The 17,938-nt window shown below is 33.1% G+C and overlaps 2 protein-coding genes across 2 annotated transcripts; both read right to left on the minus strand.

Annotated features, from left to right (window-relative positions):
* Window positions 1-225: 225 nt before the first annotated feature.
* LOC110609712 (protein transport protein SEC16B homolog) lies at window positions 226-8,604 on the minus strand. Its single transcript, XM_021749486.2, has 13 exons — window positions 6,353-8,604; window positions 5,855-6,178; window positions 4,926-5,054; window positions 4,721-4,843; window positions 4,429-4,593; window positions 3,648-3,773; window positions 3,431-3,565; window positions 2,943-3,070; window positions 2,726-2,834; window positions 2,328-2,645; window positions 2,078-2,224; window positions 1,692-1,990; window positions 226-1,220 (listed from the first exon to the last, which is right to left on the minus strand). The coding sequence occupies exons 1-13, from the start codon at window positions 8,084-8,086 to the stop codon at window positions 704-706; spliced, it is 4,254 nt and encodes a 1,417-aa protein (XP_021605178.2). The 5' UTR covers window positions 8,087-8,604; the 3' UTR covers window positions 226-703.
* A 5,716-nt stretch (window positions 8,605-14,320) lies between these two features.
* On the minus strand, window positions 14,321-15,595 carry LOC110609713 (zinc finger protein ZAT4). Its single transcript, XM_021749487.2, has one exon. It carries the CDS (start codon window positions 15,467-15,469, stop codon window positions 14,495-14,497), a length of 975 nt encoding a protein of 324 aa, XP_021605179.1. The 5' UTR covers window positions 15,470-15,595; the 3' UTR covers window positions 14,321-14,494.
* Between the last annotated feature and the right edge of the window lie 2,343 nt (window positions 15,596-17,938).

Below are 17,938 nucleotides of genomic sequence, written 5' to 3' on the forward strand. Positions count from 1 at the left end.
CAAAGCTTTAATTATAATACCTTTTCACATTGCCCGATACTAAGAGTTTTCCAAGCTTTCAAATTATCATATTATTCTTTATTTTTCCTTTAAAAAAAAAGGCACTATCATCTTAACAGAAAGATTGGAGGCGTGGCAAAGAACTACCAGTCTTTTGGCCTACTCCAGCCAAAAACCCAGTTTCTACCTTGGCGTCATTAAGCATTTATAGAAACAAAATCGAGCAAGCAAAACGTTCTTTTAATATATAAATATAAATATATATAAATTTCCAAATGAGTACACTATTTTAGTCCCTTGAGACACCTTTTTGGGGCTTGCTTCTATCTTGCCCAAGAGACATTTCCTGTTTTTAACAAATGAACAAATGAACCAACTGTACAACAATGCCTGTGAAGGCCTTCTCTGTTCTGCAGTTAAGAAACAAAAACGAGCTCCTCAAGCATCAGATGGTGGCAACTCCTGTGACATTAAATAAAGCCTAGGCTTAGTTTGCAGTAAAATATATGCCAACCACATTCCAACTTACATTTAAGAGGAGGGAGATCACGGGGAATTTTTTTTTTGTGAACATCATATTTTACTTTCTGAATCCAGATGCTGGTGCAAACATTGTGCCTTTTTTGAGATGTGCATGTTGCTGCCCATCCCAAGTATTGCATTGATCACGGGACAAAACTTGGTATTTACATCTTCGTTATTCCTAAAGGGCCACCTCGTGTAGGTCATCTCCAATACCGCCACCATTCATTGGCATCTGTGTTATAGAAGGATCACCAGGTATGAAAGACGATGGAGGCATGCCCGCTGCCTCCCCCAAAGGTTTATTTTCCACCATTTTGGGAGGGCTAAATGAATCGCTGAAGCTTCCGCTCCATGATGCTGTTCGTCGTGCATGAGATGACATGGGTATATTATCATTTATTGTTCTCTCCCTTCTTGGAATATTATCCATGCTCGGGGCTCTTTGCATATTCATTTTTGAAGACAATGAGGAAGATTGGAGAGAGTCATCAATAGAGGTTGAAGGATATTCTGCAAATCCTGCGCTTTCTTGCACATTTTCTGCTACATTTTCTGTTGAATTTCCACTTGATGGGAGAGGTGTGGGAACAAAAAACTTTGCATTTGCAGAAACAGCAGGTTTGACAGATGGAACCGATGGCGACTGGAATAACTTTGCCGAGCTTCGACCTCCTTGGTTGAAGGTGTCAACATACCTGCCACATAAAAATGAATATCAATTTGGCCTTGCCACTGTATCAAAAAAGAGAAAAATAAGCTTGGTGGGGGAGGGGAAGCAGCACTTTGGCCCAGAACAAGACCCTCTGAATTGGTATTCAATTTTCAGGAGATAATTATGCCGCTCCCATAAGAACATGAAACCAGGAAAGTTAACTGGAATTGATTGGTCAGTAATTTGTGCAAACAACAACAAAACATGAGCCTAAAGAATTACTGAAAAAATAATATAACTTAATATTTCACACATAGCAAGATAGAGAAAAAGATGCTTGCAGTGTTAATGACCCATTTTCCTCTTAATGTCACACCCTAACCAAAATATATTTAGTCAAAAGGAAATATGCATGACTTAGCTTGGTATTATCTTCTTATTTTTAATTATTTTATACAAATAGCTTTAATTTAACAAAATCTGATTGCAGCCTAAGGAAAGGCTTCTACATTACCTTGCACGGACACCCATCCGCCCACGAGCTGAGAACTGATTTGAACTGGTTGGAATAGGTGGTATCCCCGAAGCATGTTCCACAGGATTTGGAGTCTTAGATGTTGGGCTCCCATTAGTGGGAGATCCATCACTCTTCAGTGCAGATTTTAAGTTGTAGTCAGACACTCCATTCTGGAAGGCTGAAGTTGTAGGAGGGGGTGGCAAGGCTGCTTCTTCAGCCGGAGGTTCTGCACCTTCCTCTACCCATCTCTTGAGCTTTTCATCATAATAGAACTTGTTCGTTTCACCCAATTTAGCCTTCAATAATGCAAACAATAATCATTAACAAGCTTATCAAATTTTCCACTAACAAATACATATATATAATATTACACAGCAACCTACCTGTCGATCTGAACGGGGCCTCAAGACGAGTCCCACTGTCCTTTGTAAAAGCTGTGAACCAAAACCAAAACGACCAAAGCGAGATGCTGTGCCTGAACCTGATGTTTTCCCTTGCGCATTAGACGAGGTTCCCTTTGGTGACTCAACCTGACAACCCCACAAGTCAGCAAGGCATCATAAAACTTTTCTACAAGATAATAAGCATAAACTTCAAGCAGTCAGTTCATACAACTAGAAGATAGTTACCCACCTGTCTTGGAGTTCTACCAATATCTGGCTCAGAAGCACTTCTGTTATGCATTGTCATTCTATTGCCATCAGCTGCCCATTCACTTATGGGCTCCATAGAAGCAGAAGGCATTAAAGATGACATGGCCATTGTTGACTGACTAGCTGATACCCTAGGCACCGTTGGCTGGTGATGACGGTCAGTACCTTGCATGCTTCCTGGTGATGTTGATGGTACAGGTGGTGGTAGACCACCAACAACACGGTGTGCAGTACTATCAAAGAAATTCAGCAATTTACCAACTAACTTTGCTGGAGCCAAATTTGCCGTGTATCCACCCTGAACAGTATATTTGCTAAGTTTAGGGTGCTATAATAACAATAAGAGACAAAATTATGAACTACATGATTGAAAAACACCTGTTGATGAGTTCTAATCCTCTCCTCAAGGGATAATATTAATTGTTTCCATGTTTCTACTTCCGGAGCACGACCAACTTTTAGAGATTTTAGTATTGCCTGACAGTACCTGAATCAACTCATCAGGATCAGACAGGAAAAATGATTTTTTTTTTTTTTTTTTTGGTGAAACAGGAAGAATTACATAATGCCTTGAACTTGAAAATTTTCCACCTACTTTAGTGAATCAGAAATTTTGCCCACTTCAGCCAGCATATATGCATATATCAGCTTATATGGCTGAAATGGCAGCAAGATAAACTGGGAGTTGCCAAGCACCTTTGAGTATTCATACAATTCAGTTCTCTGTCAACACACACATTAAACTTGGTAAGATTCCTTAAAAAGAAACTACAAAATGTTTTAAGGAAATCATGTTAGCAAATAGAAAGAATAAAGAGAGGGAGCATTTGCAGATTTTGTCATTCTAGATTTTATGAATATAGTTTCAATTAAAAAAAAATCATGCAACTAAAAGAATATGCCTCCAAATAAGCTATATCATTAACATCTTACAAACCTCAAAACATAAATTTGCATTAATACAAGTGTCTATGAGAAGCCAGCACAGTATAAACAAATAAACAGAAGACAGCGCAAGAAACGGCTCTGAGAGAGAAAGAGCAAGAGAGAAGAAGAAAAAGAAGAAAATAAACAAAGTATCACCTGAATAGCTTCTGGACTAGCATAAGTCCGAGGATGCTTCCAGTGATCTGCTGCAATAAGACACAGTCTTGCACTGTCTGAATATGATTCAAAGTTGGCCTCCGCCACCAAGTAGCAGATGTGTGCACCCGTAATCTGAGTAATTAATGTTCATTAAGATTTAAGGCAAAAAATTTGGAAAGCAGCTGTAAAAAAATGATACAAAAAGATAAGATACCTCACTTCTTTCCTTCAATAGGCAATCTCCAAGGTGTATAATCACAAGCTCATCATCTTTAGTTCTGTTAGCAGTTATTACAGCCAAATTTTCTTCCCAATCATCAAGCATTCCATTTGCTTCAAACTGCAATTCATTGAAAATATTGACAATTGATTATGAATATATATAAATAAAGCTGAACATCCTTTCTTTTTCAAGAGGCAGGGGAATTTACAGGAAGAAATATTGTAAAATTAAATGATGGCAGTCACTTGACAGCTATATCAAGGACTGAGTAATCAGAATCATAGCAGACAGTATTGAGAAGGTTAAAAGCTTGAAAACACAAAAGAACACTAAAATAGCTGCTGCACAGAAACTAAAAAAAGACAGGTACAAATCAGCAGCATCTCCAAACTCCAATATAATTAAAAACAAATCCTTTGACCCTGCTATTAGTAACAATACTAACAAACTTTTTCTTAACTATAGCGCCAGTTCATCACTGATGCTAAAATATGTGATTTTTCATTAAGGCTTCTTTTGGAATAAATCATTTGCAAGAAAGAATTCAAATGAATTCTTAAAGAGACAATCATACATGATTTTTTTTTTTAAATGAAAATTATTTTCATTCAAAAAGAATTGGATTTTTATTTCCAAACATGAATTGGCTAAAAAATAAATCAATTAAATTGAATTCTTGCAAATTTCTTGATAAGAATCAAAAGCATTGCAGATATTAAATGCTTAACCTGGAAATATACTGTAGCAAACAGATATAGGCTTGAAGCATCACCTGGATAGGCTGTTGAGATATAGCACCAGGAAGACCACTACCAGTTGTAGCGTCACTGGAAAATACATCAGCCGGTTGCCCTGCAATTAGCAGGCATAATGTCCGCAAAGGTGATCCTGCTACCAGCTGCCGAAGTGCCATTTGTTTCACAGTATCGACATAGAACTGCATTTTTTCCCACCGATCCAGCCACAAAAGTACACGAACATACAAAGAGCAGTAAACATCCAAAAAGTTTTCCTAAACAAGAAAGTACCTAAGAAAATCACTGACATATAAAATGGATAAAAACCTGATCACCAAGCTGTGATGCGAGAACAAGCGCAGGTCCCCACAACTGGCCTATTTGTGCACACTGCAAAGCCTCTTTTTTTCTACCAGAAACCAGAAGATTTTGTACCTCAGAGGCAGTAGCCTAAAACATAAATCAAAATCTTTTACAAAACAATAAAATGCTTATAGAATAGTACAGTATTACAGAATGATTAACGGCATACCTGAATTTGTCCTTCAGACGGCAAACTCTGCAAGCAGCGGCTTAAAGCACCATAATCACTGAATTCTGTGCCATTTCTCTTGGCAGATGCAAAAAGTTTTGCAACTGCTGACTCTGGAGCTTCACTCTCCTATGAAAATAATTACATTACTTATTTCCATATCTGGGTTTCCAATAGTATTATGGCAAAGGTAAATTTATAAAACCATATTGGAATGACATGTTACAAACGCGCACACATGCACACACATGCACACACAAATAGACCAAAAAGTAAAAGCTAAAGCATTTAAACCAGTAGAAAACAGAACAAATTAACCAAATTTATTACGAGCTACCGTCCTGTTAGTGTGCTGGACCTCATACTCTTTCTATCTTAGAGAATAATAGCCCTTAAACTCTTCTCCATCCAGACCTTTCTCTGATGATTCATGGAATCAAATGTGCATAATTCATTCTTCAAAGGTCATTTCACCTTCAATGAACTTGAAACAGTCTTCCACAGCATGATATTCCAAACTTCTCTTACAGAAACATCACATACAAGGGACATTAGAAAGGGAGAATCTAAGAGGAAAAAAGGAAAAATACATTTTATTCGCAGTGCTCAGGTTGGGGAGCAAGGGAAGAAATATATATTAAAGTTTCTGCCAAAGGCTTCCTAAAGGGCACCTTAGACGAGAAGTATAATGAACTCTTATGAACCAGAAGGAAGTAGTTTACAACATTCACAAAGTCCGCATGAAGAGAAATGTTTTCAAAACAATATATATGCAAAATAAAAGGCAAAAATATAAGTCTTCTTCCTTTGTCATAATGTCTTGCCTAAGTGGAAACTATTAGACAAGACGCATAAATATTCAGAAGTTAATGAACAAAATAAGATTTAAGTTACAATAAAAAGTAATGAAAAAGAATGATGAGATTTACCTTCAAAGAAACATCAGTGCCAAAAGGAGATCGAAATTTTCCATAATGTTGACAAGCAATTTTAAGCAAAGAGAGAAGCAACTTCAGTACTTTGCCATTTCTATAATCCATGTCAGGTGATTCACAATTAGCAATTCTATCATCAATCCACTTATTCAACTCTTTACTTCCAACATTGCCTCCCAACAGTGGACCTGGAAAGGATTGTTGGCAGAGAGCATGGAAATAATTGCAAGTGCTCCCCCTAATATTTAGAGCATTGTTGTCATTTCCCAAGATAACCTCCATCAAATTCAAAACATATATTGAGCCTCCTACAGGTTCCTTTACAAAAATAAGAAATCACAATTAGCTCTTTAGACTGTTGAATAAAATTAACAAAGTGGGATATCAACAAATATAAACTTGAGGATTTATGTTTCACTCAATTTCCTAGTCCTTTGTCACCCAAATGGGTTTGCAACAAAAACAACAAAGAGAATATTTCAGGGGTCTCACCTGACTTGCAAATGAAGCATTCGTCAAAGAACTTGAACTACTATCTTTCATTACTATGAGCTTTCCACCAAATCCAAATGTAACCAAAGCATGCGGAGGACGCCCAGCAGATGACATCCCAGCATTGGGAGCATAAGACAGCTGCTGGAGGTTATGAAATGATTTCTGGGAAAAATTTATTGGTTTCTGGCTGCTATAGTGATCATTTGAAATGTTCATTGGTTTGCTCTGCTCCACAGTTCCCTGATTAAACTGCTGACCGAAGCTCTCACTAGGCATAAAATTTTGGGACCCAATGAACCCATTAGAATCCACACGACCCTGACTCAGATTGTCATATGAAAGAACTGATCCCAGAGAATTAAAAGGTTTATGCTGCTCCACATGATTGTTCATGGACACATTTGAATCATACGAATTAAGCAATTGCTGGTTTCTACCAAAATCTGAAACAGTATCAGTCTTAGCAACTGCGTCAGGTTGCCACATATTCAAACCTTGCTGATTGTAGTCACCATAAGACTCACCCCAGCTACGATGCTTGTCTTGGCTATTATGGCCTTGTGAGTCATGCTTGTCAACTTGCTCATATCCAGCATAAATACTGTTGGTGTTCTGAGAACCCAAATCAGCACAAGCAAATTCATTTTGTTTCTGCTGATGGTGATTTTGAACAGTTGCCTGGTGATCATGATTCTGAACAGTTGCTGATTGAACAGACGATGTGTAGCTTTCCAGGGAGCGCCACTCTTGCACTATTGTGTCATAATACCAACCAGGATATTGTGGATCAAAAAACATATGTTCTGGATAACCATTATTAATCCCCTGAGATACCTGATTCCAAGTAGACACACTCTCAGATGAGCTAGCCTCAGCCACGGTTCCCAGCACAGAATGTGAAGTCTGCTGCAAATAATTCATCTGTATTTTCCCATCAGAAACTGCCGCCCATTCATTCCCTGTGTTAACATTAGAACTCCCTTGGACACTGGCTGTTACATCAAAATTATCCACTTGATACCATTGACCTGTGTTGGCATCAAATTTCCAACCGGGATACATGTTCTCCCAATACTGACTGCTATTCAAATCCTGCTCATTTACACTCTCCTCAATGGATCCTCCATAACCTTGTGTGCCCTCTTGATATTCCCCATAACTGCTGACTGAGCTATGCAGTCTGTCACCATCCTTTTTCTCTAAATTAGCAGCTTCACCAGCTTGCTCAGGAAAATCCCCTGCAGTGTTTCCCAAATCATTAAAAAAATCTGAATAGGCACCAAATTCATGATTCCCATTAGGTACAGAATCAGCATAAAATGAACCCCATCCCACCTCCTTAACCCCTGACTTTGTGGACCCGCTTGTTTCACCTATTAATGGATCTGATACAACCTCTGATTCAATCCAGTCATTATTTGAATCAACTTTAGTATTGGACACCAATGCGAGAGATGAATCCAATGTATCACTTTCTTCTGCAAGTACACTGGATAATCCTGCACTGGCATGCACCAAATCACTCTCATCTTTCCCCTCATCTCTCCCTTCACCGGTTGCATCCTCAATACTCAGATTGGCAAACGCTTTGGCCTCATCGGAATCGCTGCCCTCCGTTAACTTAGGGACCAAATTGGAGTTGGTAGGTCCAAAATCATCGTCAACTAATTTATCAAAGAAATCCTCATCCGTCTGATCCTCCATCACGTGAAATGGAGGATTGGAAGCCATCTAAAATAACAACCTTAACCCTAACGATCAACAAAAATGCGACCTATATAAACTCCAATTATTCCCAATTTACAGACCCGCTCCTCCAACACCTCAAAATTCGAGATGTAATGCGACTAAAACCTCGAGATCCAAAAATTAAAACCCTAAATCAAATCCATAAAAAAGCGAATAGAGCGAGATCTAGGGTTTATGAGGACGCCCAGAAGTTGCAGGAGCATAACTTAAGATGAAAACGTCAAAAGATAGCAGAATTGGGTTGAATTGGATGCATTTGATCTCAACGACAATATACGGTTAAGTTTAATAATGAGAAAAAACTTAAATAACTTACAGATCCGGGTAGGGATTTGCAGGAACAAAATCGAAGAGGCAAGGCAGAGAGAAAGAGAAACAGATTTAGAGGGAGAAGGAGAAAGCGTTCGATTTCGCACCAAAGACCAAACCAAAAATTTTTTTTTGTTTTTTCTGGTCTGTGTTGGTTTTTTTTTTTTTTTTTAATTATTATTGAATAAAATTTACGCTGGCACCCTATTCTTTGACTTAATCTCAGATACTAACTTCCTTTTTATTGAAATCGCGCCAACTTCCCACCTGCAACCATAAGCATTTGATTTCCTGAATTTATTTAGATTTATTAAAGCTGCCTCCTTTTATTAGTTTTTTTTTTTTAATAAAAGTATGTTTGTAATTATTATGGTTAAGAATTTACTTGATTATTGATTATGGAATTATATAATTATATTAATAGAATTATTAATATTATATAATGAATATAGTTATAAAGTTATATGTATTTTCTGCTTTCAAAAAAAAAGTTATATTTATTTTATATAAATATTCTCAGTTTCGATAATTTTTTTATCAATATCATTTTTATGTATATTAAAAAATATATTTTTTTATTATAGTAATTTTAAATATATTAAATTTTATTAAATATTAATATATGTTTTTAAAAATAAAATAAAATTATAATAATTTATTTATATATTGTTATAATAAAAATAATAATAATTTTAAAATAATTAAAAAAATTTATAAAAATTATCAGACGAGTAAATAAAAATTTATAAGACATAATAATTAACTTATCATAAAAAGTAGTAGTTATTGTTGATAATTTCCATATTATCCTTTTAAATATATATTTACTTAGTATGATTATGTTTAGATAGAATGACTTTCTTAATTGTGATGCTACAATTTTTAAGTACTAGTTTTTCCAAATAAATCTTATTAGTTGAAGTAATAAATTCTATATTGTTTTTTCCTAATGAACTATTCATTAATATTTTTTTTAAAGAATATTCATTAATATTTATATATTATTAAGCTATTTTTAAAATTAATAATTTTTATACTCACAGTTTAATCTTGTGATAAATATATTTAAATAAATCAATTAATAGATGAAATATTTTGTGATTATAAATATAACGAGAATCTGTTATATAATATTTTTTAATAATAAAAAGATAATATGAGTTTTCTACTAAACGAGACTTCATTCATTTGGTTAAACTGAATTTTTTTTTACTTTAGAAAAAATAAAATGACTAAAATTTTAAATATATAAAAATTATGTCACGTGATCAATAATATATTAATAATATGTCATTAATTTTAGATATTATTAAATGATATCATATATAATATATTTAAAATGATTATTTTAATCCATCCTTAATGCTTTCTATTTAATATTAATGCAACATTTTTCTAAATGGCAATTCTAATAAAAAAAACCTAATTGAAATATAATTAATATATTTAAAAATATAAAACAATAATTTGAATAATAATTCCTAACAGTAATGGGGATTGAAGGCAGAATTTTTTCAACACAGCCGGACGCTAATTGTCAAATATGAGAACGACAGATTTATATATTGTCTCCGTCACTTAATTAGCTTCCTATTTAGGTGGGAGTTGACGCCCTCAACAAACGGAAAAATTATTGTGGAAATCAGTTATTTCATATCGTGTAATTATAAATTGTTATAAATTTAATAATTACAAAAAGTCAATTATTTAAAAAAAAAATTGTTTGATATTTTTTTATAATTTCTTTTACATTATTGTGCAAATTTTATAGTATGGTCGTTCCATAAGGATGAACTGATTTCATTTACTTTCTAATGCACAGTGAACTTATTTGATTCTCCTTCCATAAGGATGAACTCAATTTGTTTAATAATAGCTGGACTCGGCCCAAATTATCGGACGGCCCGGATAATCAGAGATACAAAATTCGAATTCAGGTATTTAAGCCTTGTCCTAAAGTGGTCCAGAATTCAGTTTTTAACAAGACCCGTACTTTTTTTTTGGATCGATGGTATCATATGATTTATAAATTTATAAATAAAAAAATCATAAAAACTGAATTAATAAATGCTATTAATTACTTCGTCATTAAAAACGTTTATACGAAATTGATTAAAAGGAAAAAGAAACAATTACCCAATATTTAATAGTCTAATCATAAAAAAGAAAGAAATTAGAACAGCATACGGTCCACAGCAATTATACATAGAAATTCCTAGAGCATCCACATGCTAATGATAAGGGATAGAAGAGTAGGGATTGATGGGTTGGGTTAATAGTCAAATAATGCAACAGTAATAAATATTGAATCATATGCATGGGACTATAATTATTACTGTTTCCCATGCTCTCTTACACTCTTCATCCACAAATATGCCAGGTTTTATGAGTAATTGAGTGCCTTCTCTGTCTCTAAAGCTTTTTCCCCATTGACGTTTTTTAAAATATTAGCTATATGTAATGTTTTATTATTATTACAATTGAAATTACTGTGAAGTATTAGCAGATTGAACGGACACCATTCCTAACTGTCGAATTGTATTAAATAAGTTTTTTAATGTTGTTTGTCTTGTAATAGAACAGTTGTTAGAGTCTTTTTCTGTAATTTTACCTTCTGTCTTGTAATAAGTCACGTGCTATTCTCGTGACTTGATTTTGAATATAAAAGAAATCTTTAAATCTTCAAGACACAATGTAATGTTACTATTTTTCAAAAATAAACTTCGGCAAAATGTTTTCCCTCTATCGGTTCGAACACTAACCATAATGAAGGGAGTAGGAATGCAGCATAGGCTACAAAGACCAACAAAGCTTGAAGCTCACTGTCAATCAGCGGCTTATTTAAATGACATTTATCGCATGGAGAGGGGACCAGTTTATGCTTCTCTTTCCGCCATAGACAAAATGTTCCTAATCAGTAGGACATTGTTTAGAGATATACTGAAAAAGAAAATTTGATTGTTTTATTTTAATTTGTTACCAGCAAAATAGATTCTTAATTCTGTTCAAATAATAAAAAGGCTACAATGCATGGATCAAAAGAGAAGGTCCTCCTTCTTTTAGCTGTGAAACAATTTGATTTTGCACCTTTTATCACATAATACACATTTTCAACATTCCATTTTATATTATAATCTATTATTATATATTATTATTCAATAAATACACATTTATTTTATATTACAAGATATTTAAATTTTACCGGTTTATTCTTTTATGCTTTTTTATTTAAATATAATTATATATGATTTTTATTTTTCTTAATTGAACATTTTTTAGTTTAAAAACTTTTTTTTAATTTTAAACTCGGAAATTAATAAAAAAAATAGTTTAATTAAAAAAGGGATTGGAGTGCATATGCGATGGAACGAATACAATAAAAGCTCATAGGAACACAGTGAGGTGGGTTCCACTGTCATTTATCCGAGAGAGGTTGACCGAAAAGGTTAAAGGTTTGCCACTTCATCCCTAGTTCAGGTCATTGCTCCCCGTTTTCAGAGAAATCCACATGCATTTACCATTATACCCTTCCGTTACTCTCTTGTTGACAGCGTGCCTGCCTTGTGCCTCCTACAGCAGCAGTACGACGTCATTTAGTTCAAATATACTACTCTTTTCTAAAAAATCAGAAAAATGCAAGTTTTGAAACATGTAAAATTATGTTTGTTTTAAATGTGTTATTTTTTGAAAAGATATTTTTGAAAAAATAATTTTTTTCCTCCCTATCTTCCCCCGTACTGCAAGCTAAGATTATTCATGATTTGTCATTTACCAACCAATTATTCATGTTCTGTGAAGGAAAAAAGCTCTTGGTTTTGAGGAGTCAACTCGCTAAATATTTGATTTCAAGCCTCCACTCTGTTGTTTTCTAATAGTCTCAATAAACAAAAGATGATAAGTATGACAAAAGATTGACTGCAATTAAATAAAAAGACTACCAAATTAAAAATTAGTTGGATAGAAAGAAATGTTAGAGTTGGGAAAGTAAAAAAAAAGTAAATAGCTTCCAAAATGGAAGAATGGCAAGAACCTAAGATTGATAAAGATGACAAGCTTGATAAGAGAGCATGAAGAAAATGAAAACTTGCCCAATTCCCAAATGCACATCGTTTTTTTGGCTAGTGGTAATAGCAACAATTAAATTAAGTTAAATGTGGATGAACAAGAAGAAAGGAAAAGAACAAGTTACCTCAAGAAATGTGCAATGATTTTTGGCTTTTTACAACAGAAAACGCATTGGATAGATTAGGAAATGTGTAATGATCATCTACCCTAATTAAGTTAATTAATAGAAAGTAATAACCTACATAATACAAAAAAGAATCGTCTAAGCAGGCAACGTTTTCTCTTCTTGATTTTGTCCTTTTACTATTTGGTCAAAGCAAGTGTGCACAGGCACAGCCACTAATGCCACCCAAGCACCACATCAAAAACACCACAACCAAATAATGGTGCTTTTAACTATGGCCTCCATCGACTACTGTGAGGGATATTTTTAAAAAAAAAAATTATTTAATTCAAATAAATTATTTTTTAAGAAATTTACTTAATTGTGTTAAGAAAAATAATTTGATTCTTTTTAGTAAGCCAATAAAATATAAGCAACCAAACAAATAAATAAAATTTTGACACTTTGTTATTTAAATTATTTCAACTAAATCAGGAAAAAAAAAAAATAAGGGTTAGTTGCGTTTGTGATCAATCACACTGCAGCGGAGACGAAGCTTTTTCTGCTTTCAATCTGCAATTTTAACCAGAATTCTTCTGAAACAAGAAATCACATGCATCAGAAAAAGGAACACAAAGACCAATATGTTAATGTCTAAAATGTCCTTGTACATGGCGCCGTGGTCAATAACCATTCTTTTTATTGGAATTAAAAAAGAAGCATTTATTATACCCACAAAATAAAATTTTATATATAATAAATAAATAAATCTGACTGATTCTTCAATAAGAATAGCATGGCACCTCCTTTTTGCTCGGATATTTTCATGGAAGATAAAAAATTTTGTTGAGAAAATGAAGGGATTTGGATTTTCTTAGTCACCTTCTCAAAGATATCTAACAGCAGGTCCCAGCAACACAAGAAAAGTAAGAGCAAAAACATTACAACACACTTGGAGGTTGTTTTTGTCCTTTTTGGTTCCTCTTCAAATCATTGATTTTAATGCTTTCCAACAGATAAAACTACAAGCCCCAAACAGAGAGCTAGGAAGAGAGATGAGAAGAAAATGTAAAGAGAATATACCCTCGAAGACAAACCTTGTAAACTGCAAATTAAATTTGTAATGTAATCATGATAATGTGTAAGCTATAGGAATGGAGGAGTAGCAGCAGTAGTACTAAATAGTCTACAAGAACAGCTGGAGACGCTTTTGGTACTTAGCAGAAGCAGAGGCAGAGACCAAATATTTAAGGTCCACAAGCACAAACCCAAAAAATCCAAGAAAAGCTTTAGCTTTTTATCACTGAAATGGGTGTACAATGTACACTAGAATCAAAATTACCCATGAAGTGAAATTTGAGAAAAGCTTGTAGCCCATAAGCAGAGCAGCAAGTGTTTGTTTCACTTGGGTATATATATATATACAGATATATATATATATAAACAACCACTACACTTAAATAGGCTGTTACAAGGCACGTGAACTGCTGAAGAATCACAATTCACACACACCAAACAAACAAACAAGAAAAAAGAAAAGAGGAAGTTGTGGGAAACTAAACTCTAACAAATGAATTTTTCTCCATTAAATAAGTTGGGTAAGTTGATAAAGAAATGAATTTCACACTCTAAACTCGAAAATTAACAATTGCGGAGAACACAAAGATATGGATTAAATGTAGTCAGGTCAGCCATTAATGAAAGCAAACCAATGCAAAATCTAAGGGAAAAAAAAAAAGAAGAAGAAAGCATTGAACTATGCAATAAGGATAAACAGTAAAATATGATCTATAGCTACAGATAACCCACTTGTTGATCTAGTTGCACAAAACAAAAAGAAAAAATTAATTATATGGAATGGACTTAGATCTCACAATGAGAGTTGAGAGAGCTTCATAGTACGTGGCCATGAATTAGGCATCAGAGACCACACTAAAGTCATCATCTTCCGCCGGAGCTGGCAAGTTAAGATCTATGAGATTGTTGTCCAGTTTAGCAGAATTCTCAACAGCACTTGGAGTTGAAGTACCTATAAGATGCGATCTTTTGTGTCCGCCAAGTGCTTGTCCAGAACCAAACACCTTGAAGCAATATGGACACTCGAAAATTCTTTGGTTACCTTCATTGTTTCTTAGCTCTGTTCCATTTAGAGAGCAAATCCTCTTATGGGCTCCCAATGCCTGTGAAGATCGAAACAGTTTCATACATTTTTCACATCTCAACTTCCCGCGAATCTTGCTCACTTTGATCTCCTCCGCCTCTTCCAACATCATCCCAATTGATCTTTCTCCATCTTTACCTTGTTCCTGATCTTCTTCTTCGTTGTTTCTCATCCAGACATCTCTTGATAGCATCATAAGACACATAGCAACATCTTCTTCTGGGGAAGTGTCTGACACGGAGCTTACCGGTTCTGGTTCCGTCGGCGACTCCACCGAACTTAGATTCTTCAACTTTAGTTTCTTGACATCGAAATTCTGCTTCTGATTTTCTGCAAAACCCGATTTTCTTGTCCTCTTGGATCGTCTACGAGTTGGATTTCTGGACTCCGTCTCGCTTTCTCTATCTTGAACAACAGACCCAGCATCAACAGCAAAAGAAAACTCAGGATCTGCGAACCTGAAACTCTTCTTGGGATTCTCTCTTAACCCATAAACCAAAGCCTTCTCTTCAACTTCTCTGTTCTTGATTTCTTGTTCCTGTTCTTCACCAGGGGAAGAATATGAGGATGAAGCAGACTCAGTACGTTCCCCGAGTTGCTGCTGCTGAGTCGTTATCGTGGTCTTTGGAGGAAGAGGTAGGGTGGCTAAGTGGGCCTTCATATGACCACCCAAAGCTCTGCCATTAGCGAAAGTCCTAGTGCAGAGCTTGCATTTGTGCCTCTCCATTGAAGCAGAGAGCAAGCAAAGATCAAACCTCTCTCTGAAAAGCTATAAGAAGCATATTGAGAGATTTGAGAACTTAAAAGGAGTAGGTGACAAGCATTCCTCCACCAAAAGACACACCCAACCCAAAAATTATGATTTCTAGATATAAAATAAATAAATAAATAAATAAAATAGTTGTAAAATTCTGAAATTGTATATATCCATATATTTATTATTATTTAGTTGGTATTTTTTTGAGATATCAAAATTTTAAAAAAATAAAAAATAAAAATAGATGATCATGAGAGGATAAAGAGGGACAAGTAACATGCAAATCTTGCTCATTTGGGTAAATAAGGGTTTCTTTTTACCACTTTTTGGAAGCCCATATAATGCCAGATAAGCAATATTATATATAATTCACCATTTTATTTCTGTGATTTAATTGTATAATTAATTAAATTTTGCAGTATATTTTTTGAGGTGATAATATAATGTCTGCTGCTATCTATTTTTTATTTCTCCATACTTCATTTGGATTTCAATTTGATTTGAACGCATGAAGCGGATTTTGTTTGGCCCCATTGCTTAACTTTTTCATGCCGATTTCCGTGACCTGGTTTATGAAGCATGCGCCTTATACTGATACGAAACGATGTCGTTTGTGTGCTTTTTTAAGTTTTTACAATATATTTTTTTTAAAATTGAAAATTAAAGATTAGAGAATATAACATGAGATCTTTAGAATAATTTTTATCTATCAAAATTAAATTTATTTTTTAATAAATTTTAATGGTAAATTTTTTATATTAATTTAATATACTTATGGTTAAAACTCTAATAGATATTAAATAATAATTTTTTAAATATTGAGAATTAAATTATATAATTTAAAAAATATAAAAATTAAATTATAATTTATCCTAAATAGTTTATATGGTAAAATTGAACGCTGTGTGAAATTTGCAGGTCATTTTACAGCATTCCACTCCCTATTTTAAAGTCAAATTGATTTAATTAAAATAAAATAATTGGGTTATTTATAATGGGCAGACCTTATCATTTGACCTAGACTGAGTTAAGATAATTGAAAATGGATATGAATTAAGTAAAATAGAGTCATATTCAGTAACAAAGCACAAAATCCAAAGCCTCATATTTTAATCAGCCAGGTTTCTGGATACCTAAAATCCATCAACACCTTTAATTTCAAGTTTTAACCTTTTCTGGCCCTTCACCCATAACTCGCAATGGTTGGCGAAATACCGTTATAAATTATTTATTTATTTTTTTATAAAAAAATAATTATATTTAAAAATTATATAAACTAAATAATATATATATTTAATATAATACATACGAAAAGGTAAAAGAACTTTAAGACAATTAATATTATTTTTTATTAGTTTAATGTTTTAATTAATTAATTTTAAAATATAAATAAATTAATCATTTTTTAAGAATTCAGATATCTAATAATAATTTTCATAATTGTTATTTCAATTGCTTTTTTTTTTTAAAAATTGCAAATTTATTTACTAAAATAAAAAACCGCCTCCTATGATTTTTTATTAAAAAAAAAATAAAACACTGAATTGACAAATTACAAGTGCCCTGTTCGTTAATTAATTTAAGTTTATAAGTTTTTTGTTAAAATTTTAAAATGGTTATAAAAAATTTTGACTGAGATTAATTTTTGAATTCTAATAAGTACTAATACTTGGTTATAAGTTGAGCTCTTCTTACTCTTTCCTCTTATTTTCTATTCATCCATGGTAGTTCAGGGGATTAGAAAGTTGTCAATGTTGAAGACTAAAAGAAATTAAGAAATAATGAAGGAAAAATACGCTAGTAACGATAGTTTCACTTTCTATTATATTTACATTATTATTAAAAAAAAGAGAGAAAAATTGCAGTTAGCTTATCCTCTATACACATATTATGAACACAGTCAAATATTGTTATTATTGTTAAAATTATTTTGTCAAAATTCTGATGTGGTTAGACTTGGAATTATTTTAATTTTAAGGTTCAAGCATTGTCTGGGCAGCCAGATTGGAATCGAAAAATTAATACGCGGTTCGCTCGTATAAGCCAACAAATTGGTCAGTTCGTTAGCCCTGTGCCAGTTGGCCATTCATAGCTTCTCCACGTGCCTTGTGAGCTGTATGGATTTTCATTTCTAGTGTAATTTTTTTTTTTAAACATACAGCACCATGCACTTTTTTTCTTAAAAAAAAATACAAGTTATTTTTTTTAATTCTAATTTATCTGTTAATTTTAATATGTATATATTAAAAATTATTAAATTGAACTATATATTACTTTAATTACGTTATTTTGTTTTTTTTTTACTTTTACATAAAAAATAAATATAAATTTATAAATATAAGGACAATTTAAAATATTAATCTTTAAAATTTAATAAAATAGTAAATTATAGTTTAGTCTTTCTAATTTAATAAAATGTTTACTTTAATTTTTATATTT

The sequence above is a fragment of the Manihot esculenta genome, chromosome 2 (assembly GCF_001659605.2).
Source record: "Manihot esculenta cultivar AM560-2 chromosome 2, M.esculenta_v8, whole genome shotgun sequence".
NCBI lineage: Eukaryota > Viridiplantae > Streptophyta > Magnoliopsida > Malpighiales > Euphorbiaceae > Manihot > Manihot esculenta.

Excerpts from the sequence above, each read along its gene's own strand:
- LOC110609712 (XM_021749486.2), bottom strand. The coding sequence starts at position 8,086 with ATGGCTTCCAATCCTCCATTTCACGTGATGGAGGATCAGACGGATGAG. Across the intron at positions 6,179-6,352 it reads ATGCTTCATTTGCAAGTCAG|GAACCTGTAGGAGGCTCAAT; the intron begins GTGAGACCCCTG and ends ATTTTTGTAAAG. Across the intron at positions 2,225-2,327 it reads TTGGTAGAACTCCAAGACAG|GTTGAGTCACCAAAGGGAAC; the intron begins GTGGGTAACTAT and ends TGGGGTTGTCAG.
- LOC110609713 (XM_021749487.2), bottom strand. The coding sequence starts at position 15,469 with ATGGAGAGGCACAAATGCAAGCTCTGCACTAGGACTTTCGCTAATGGC.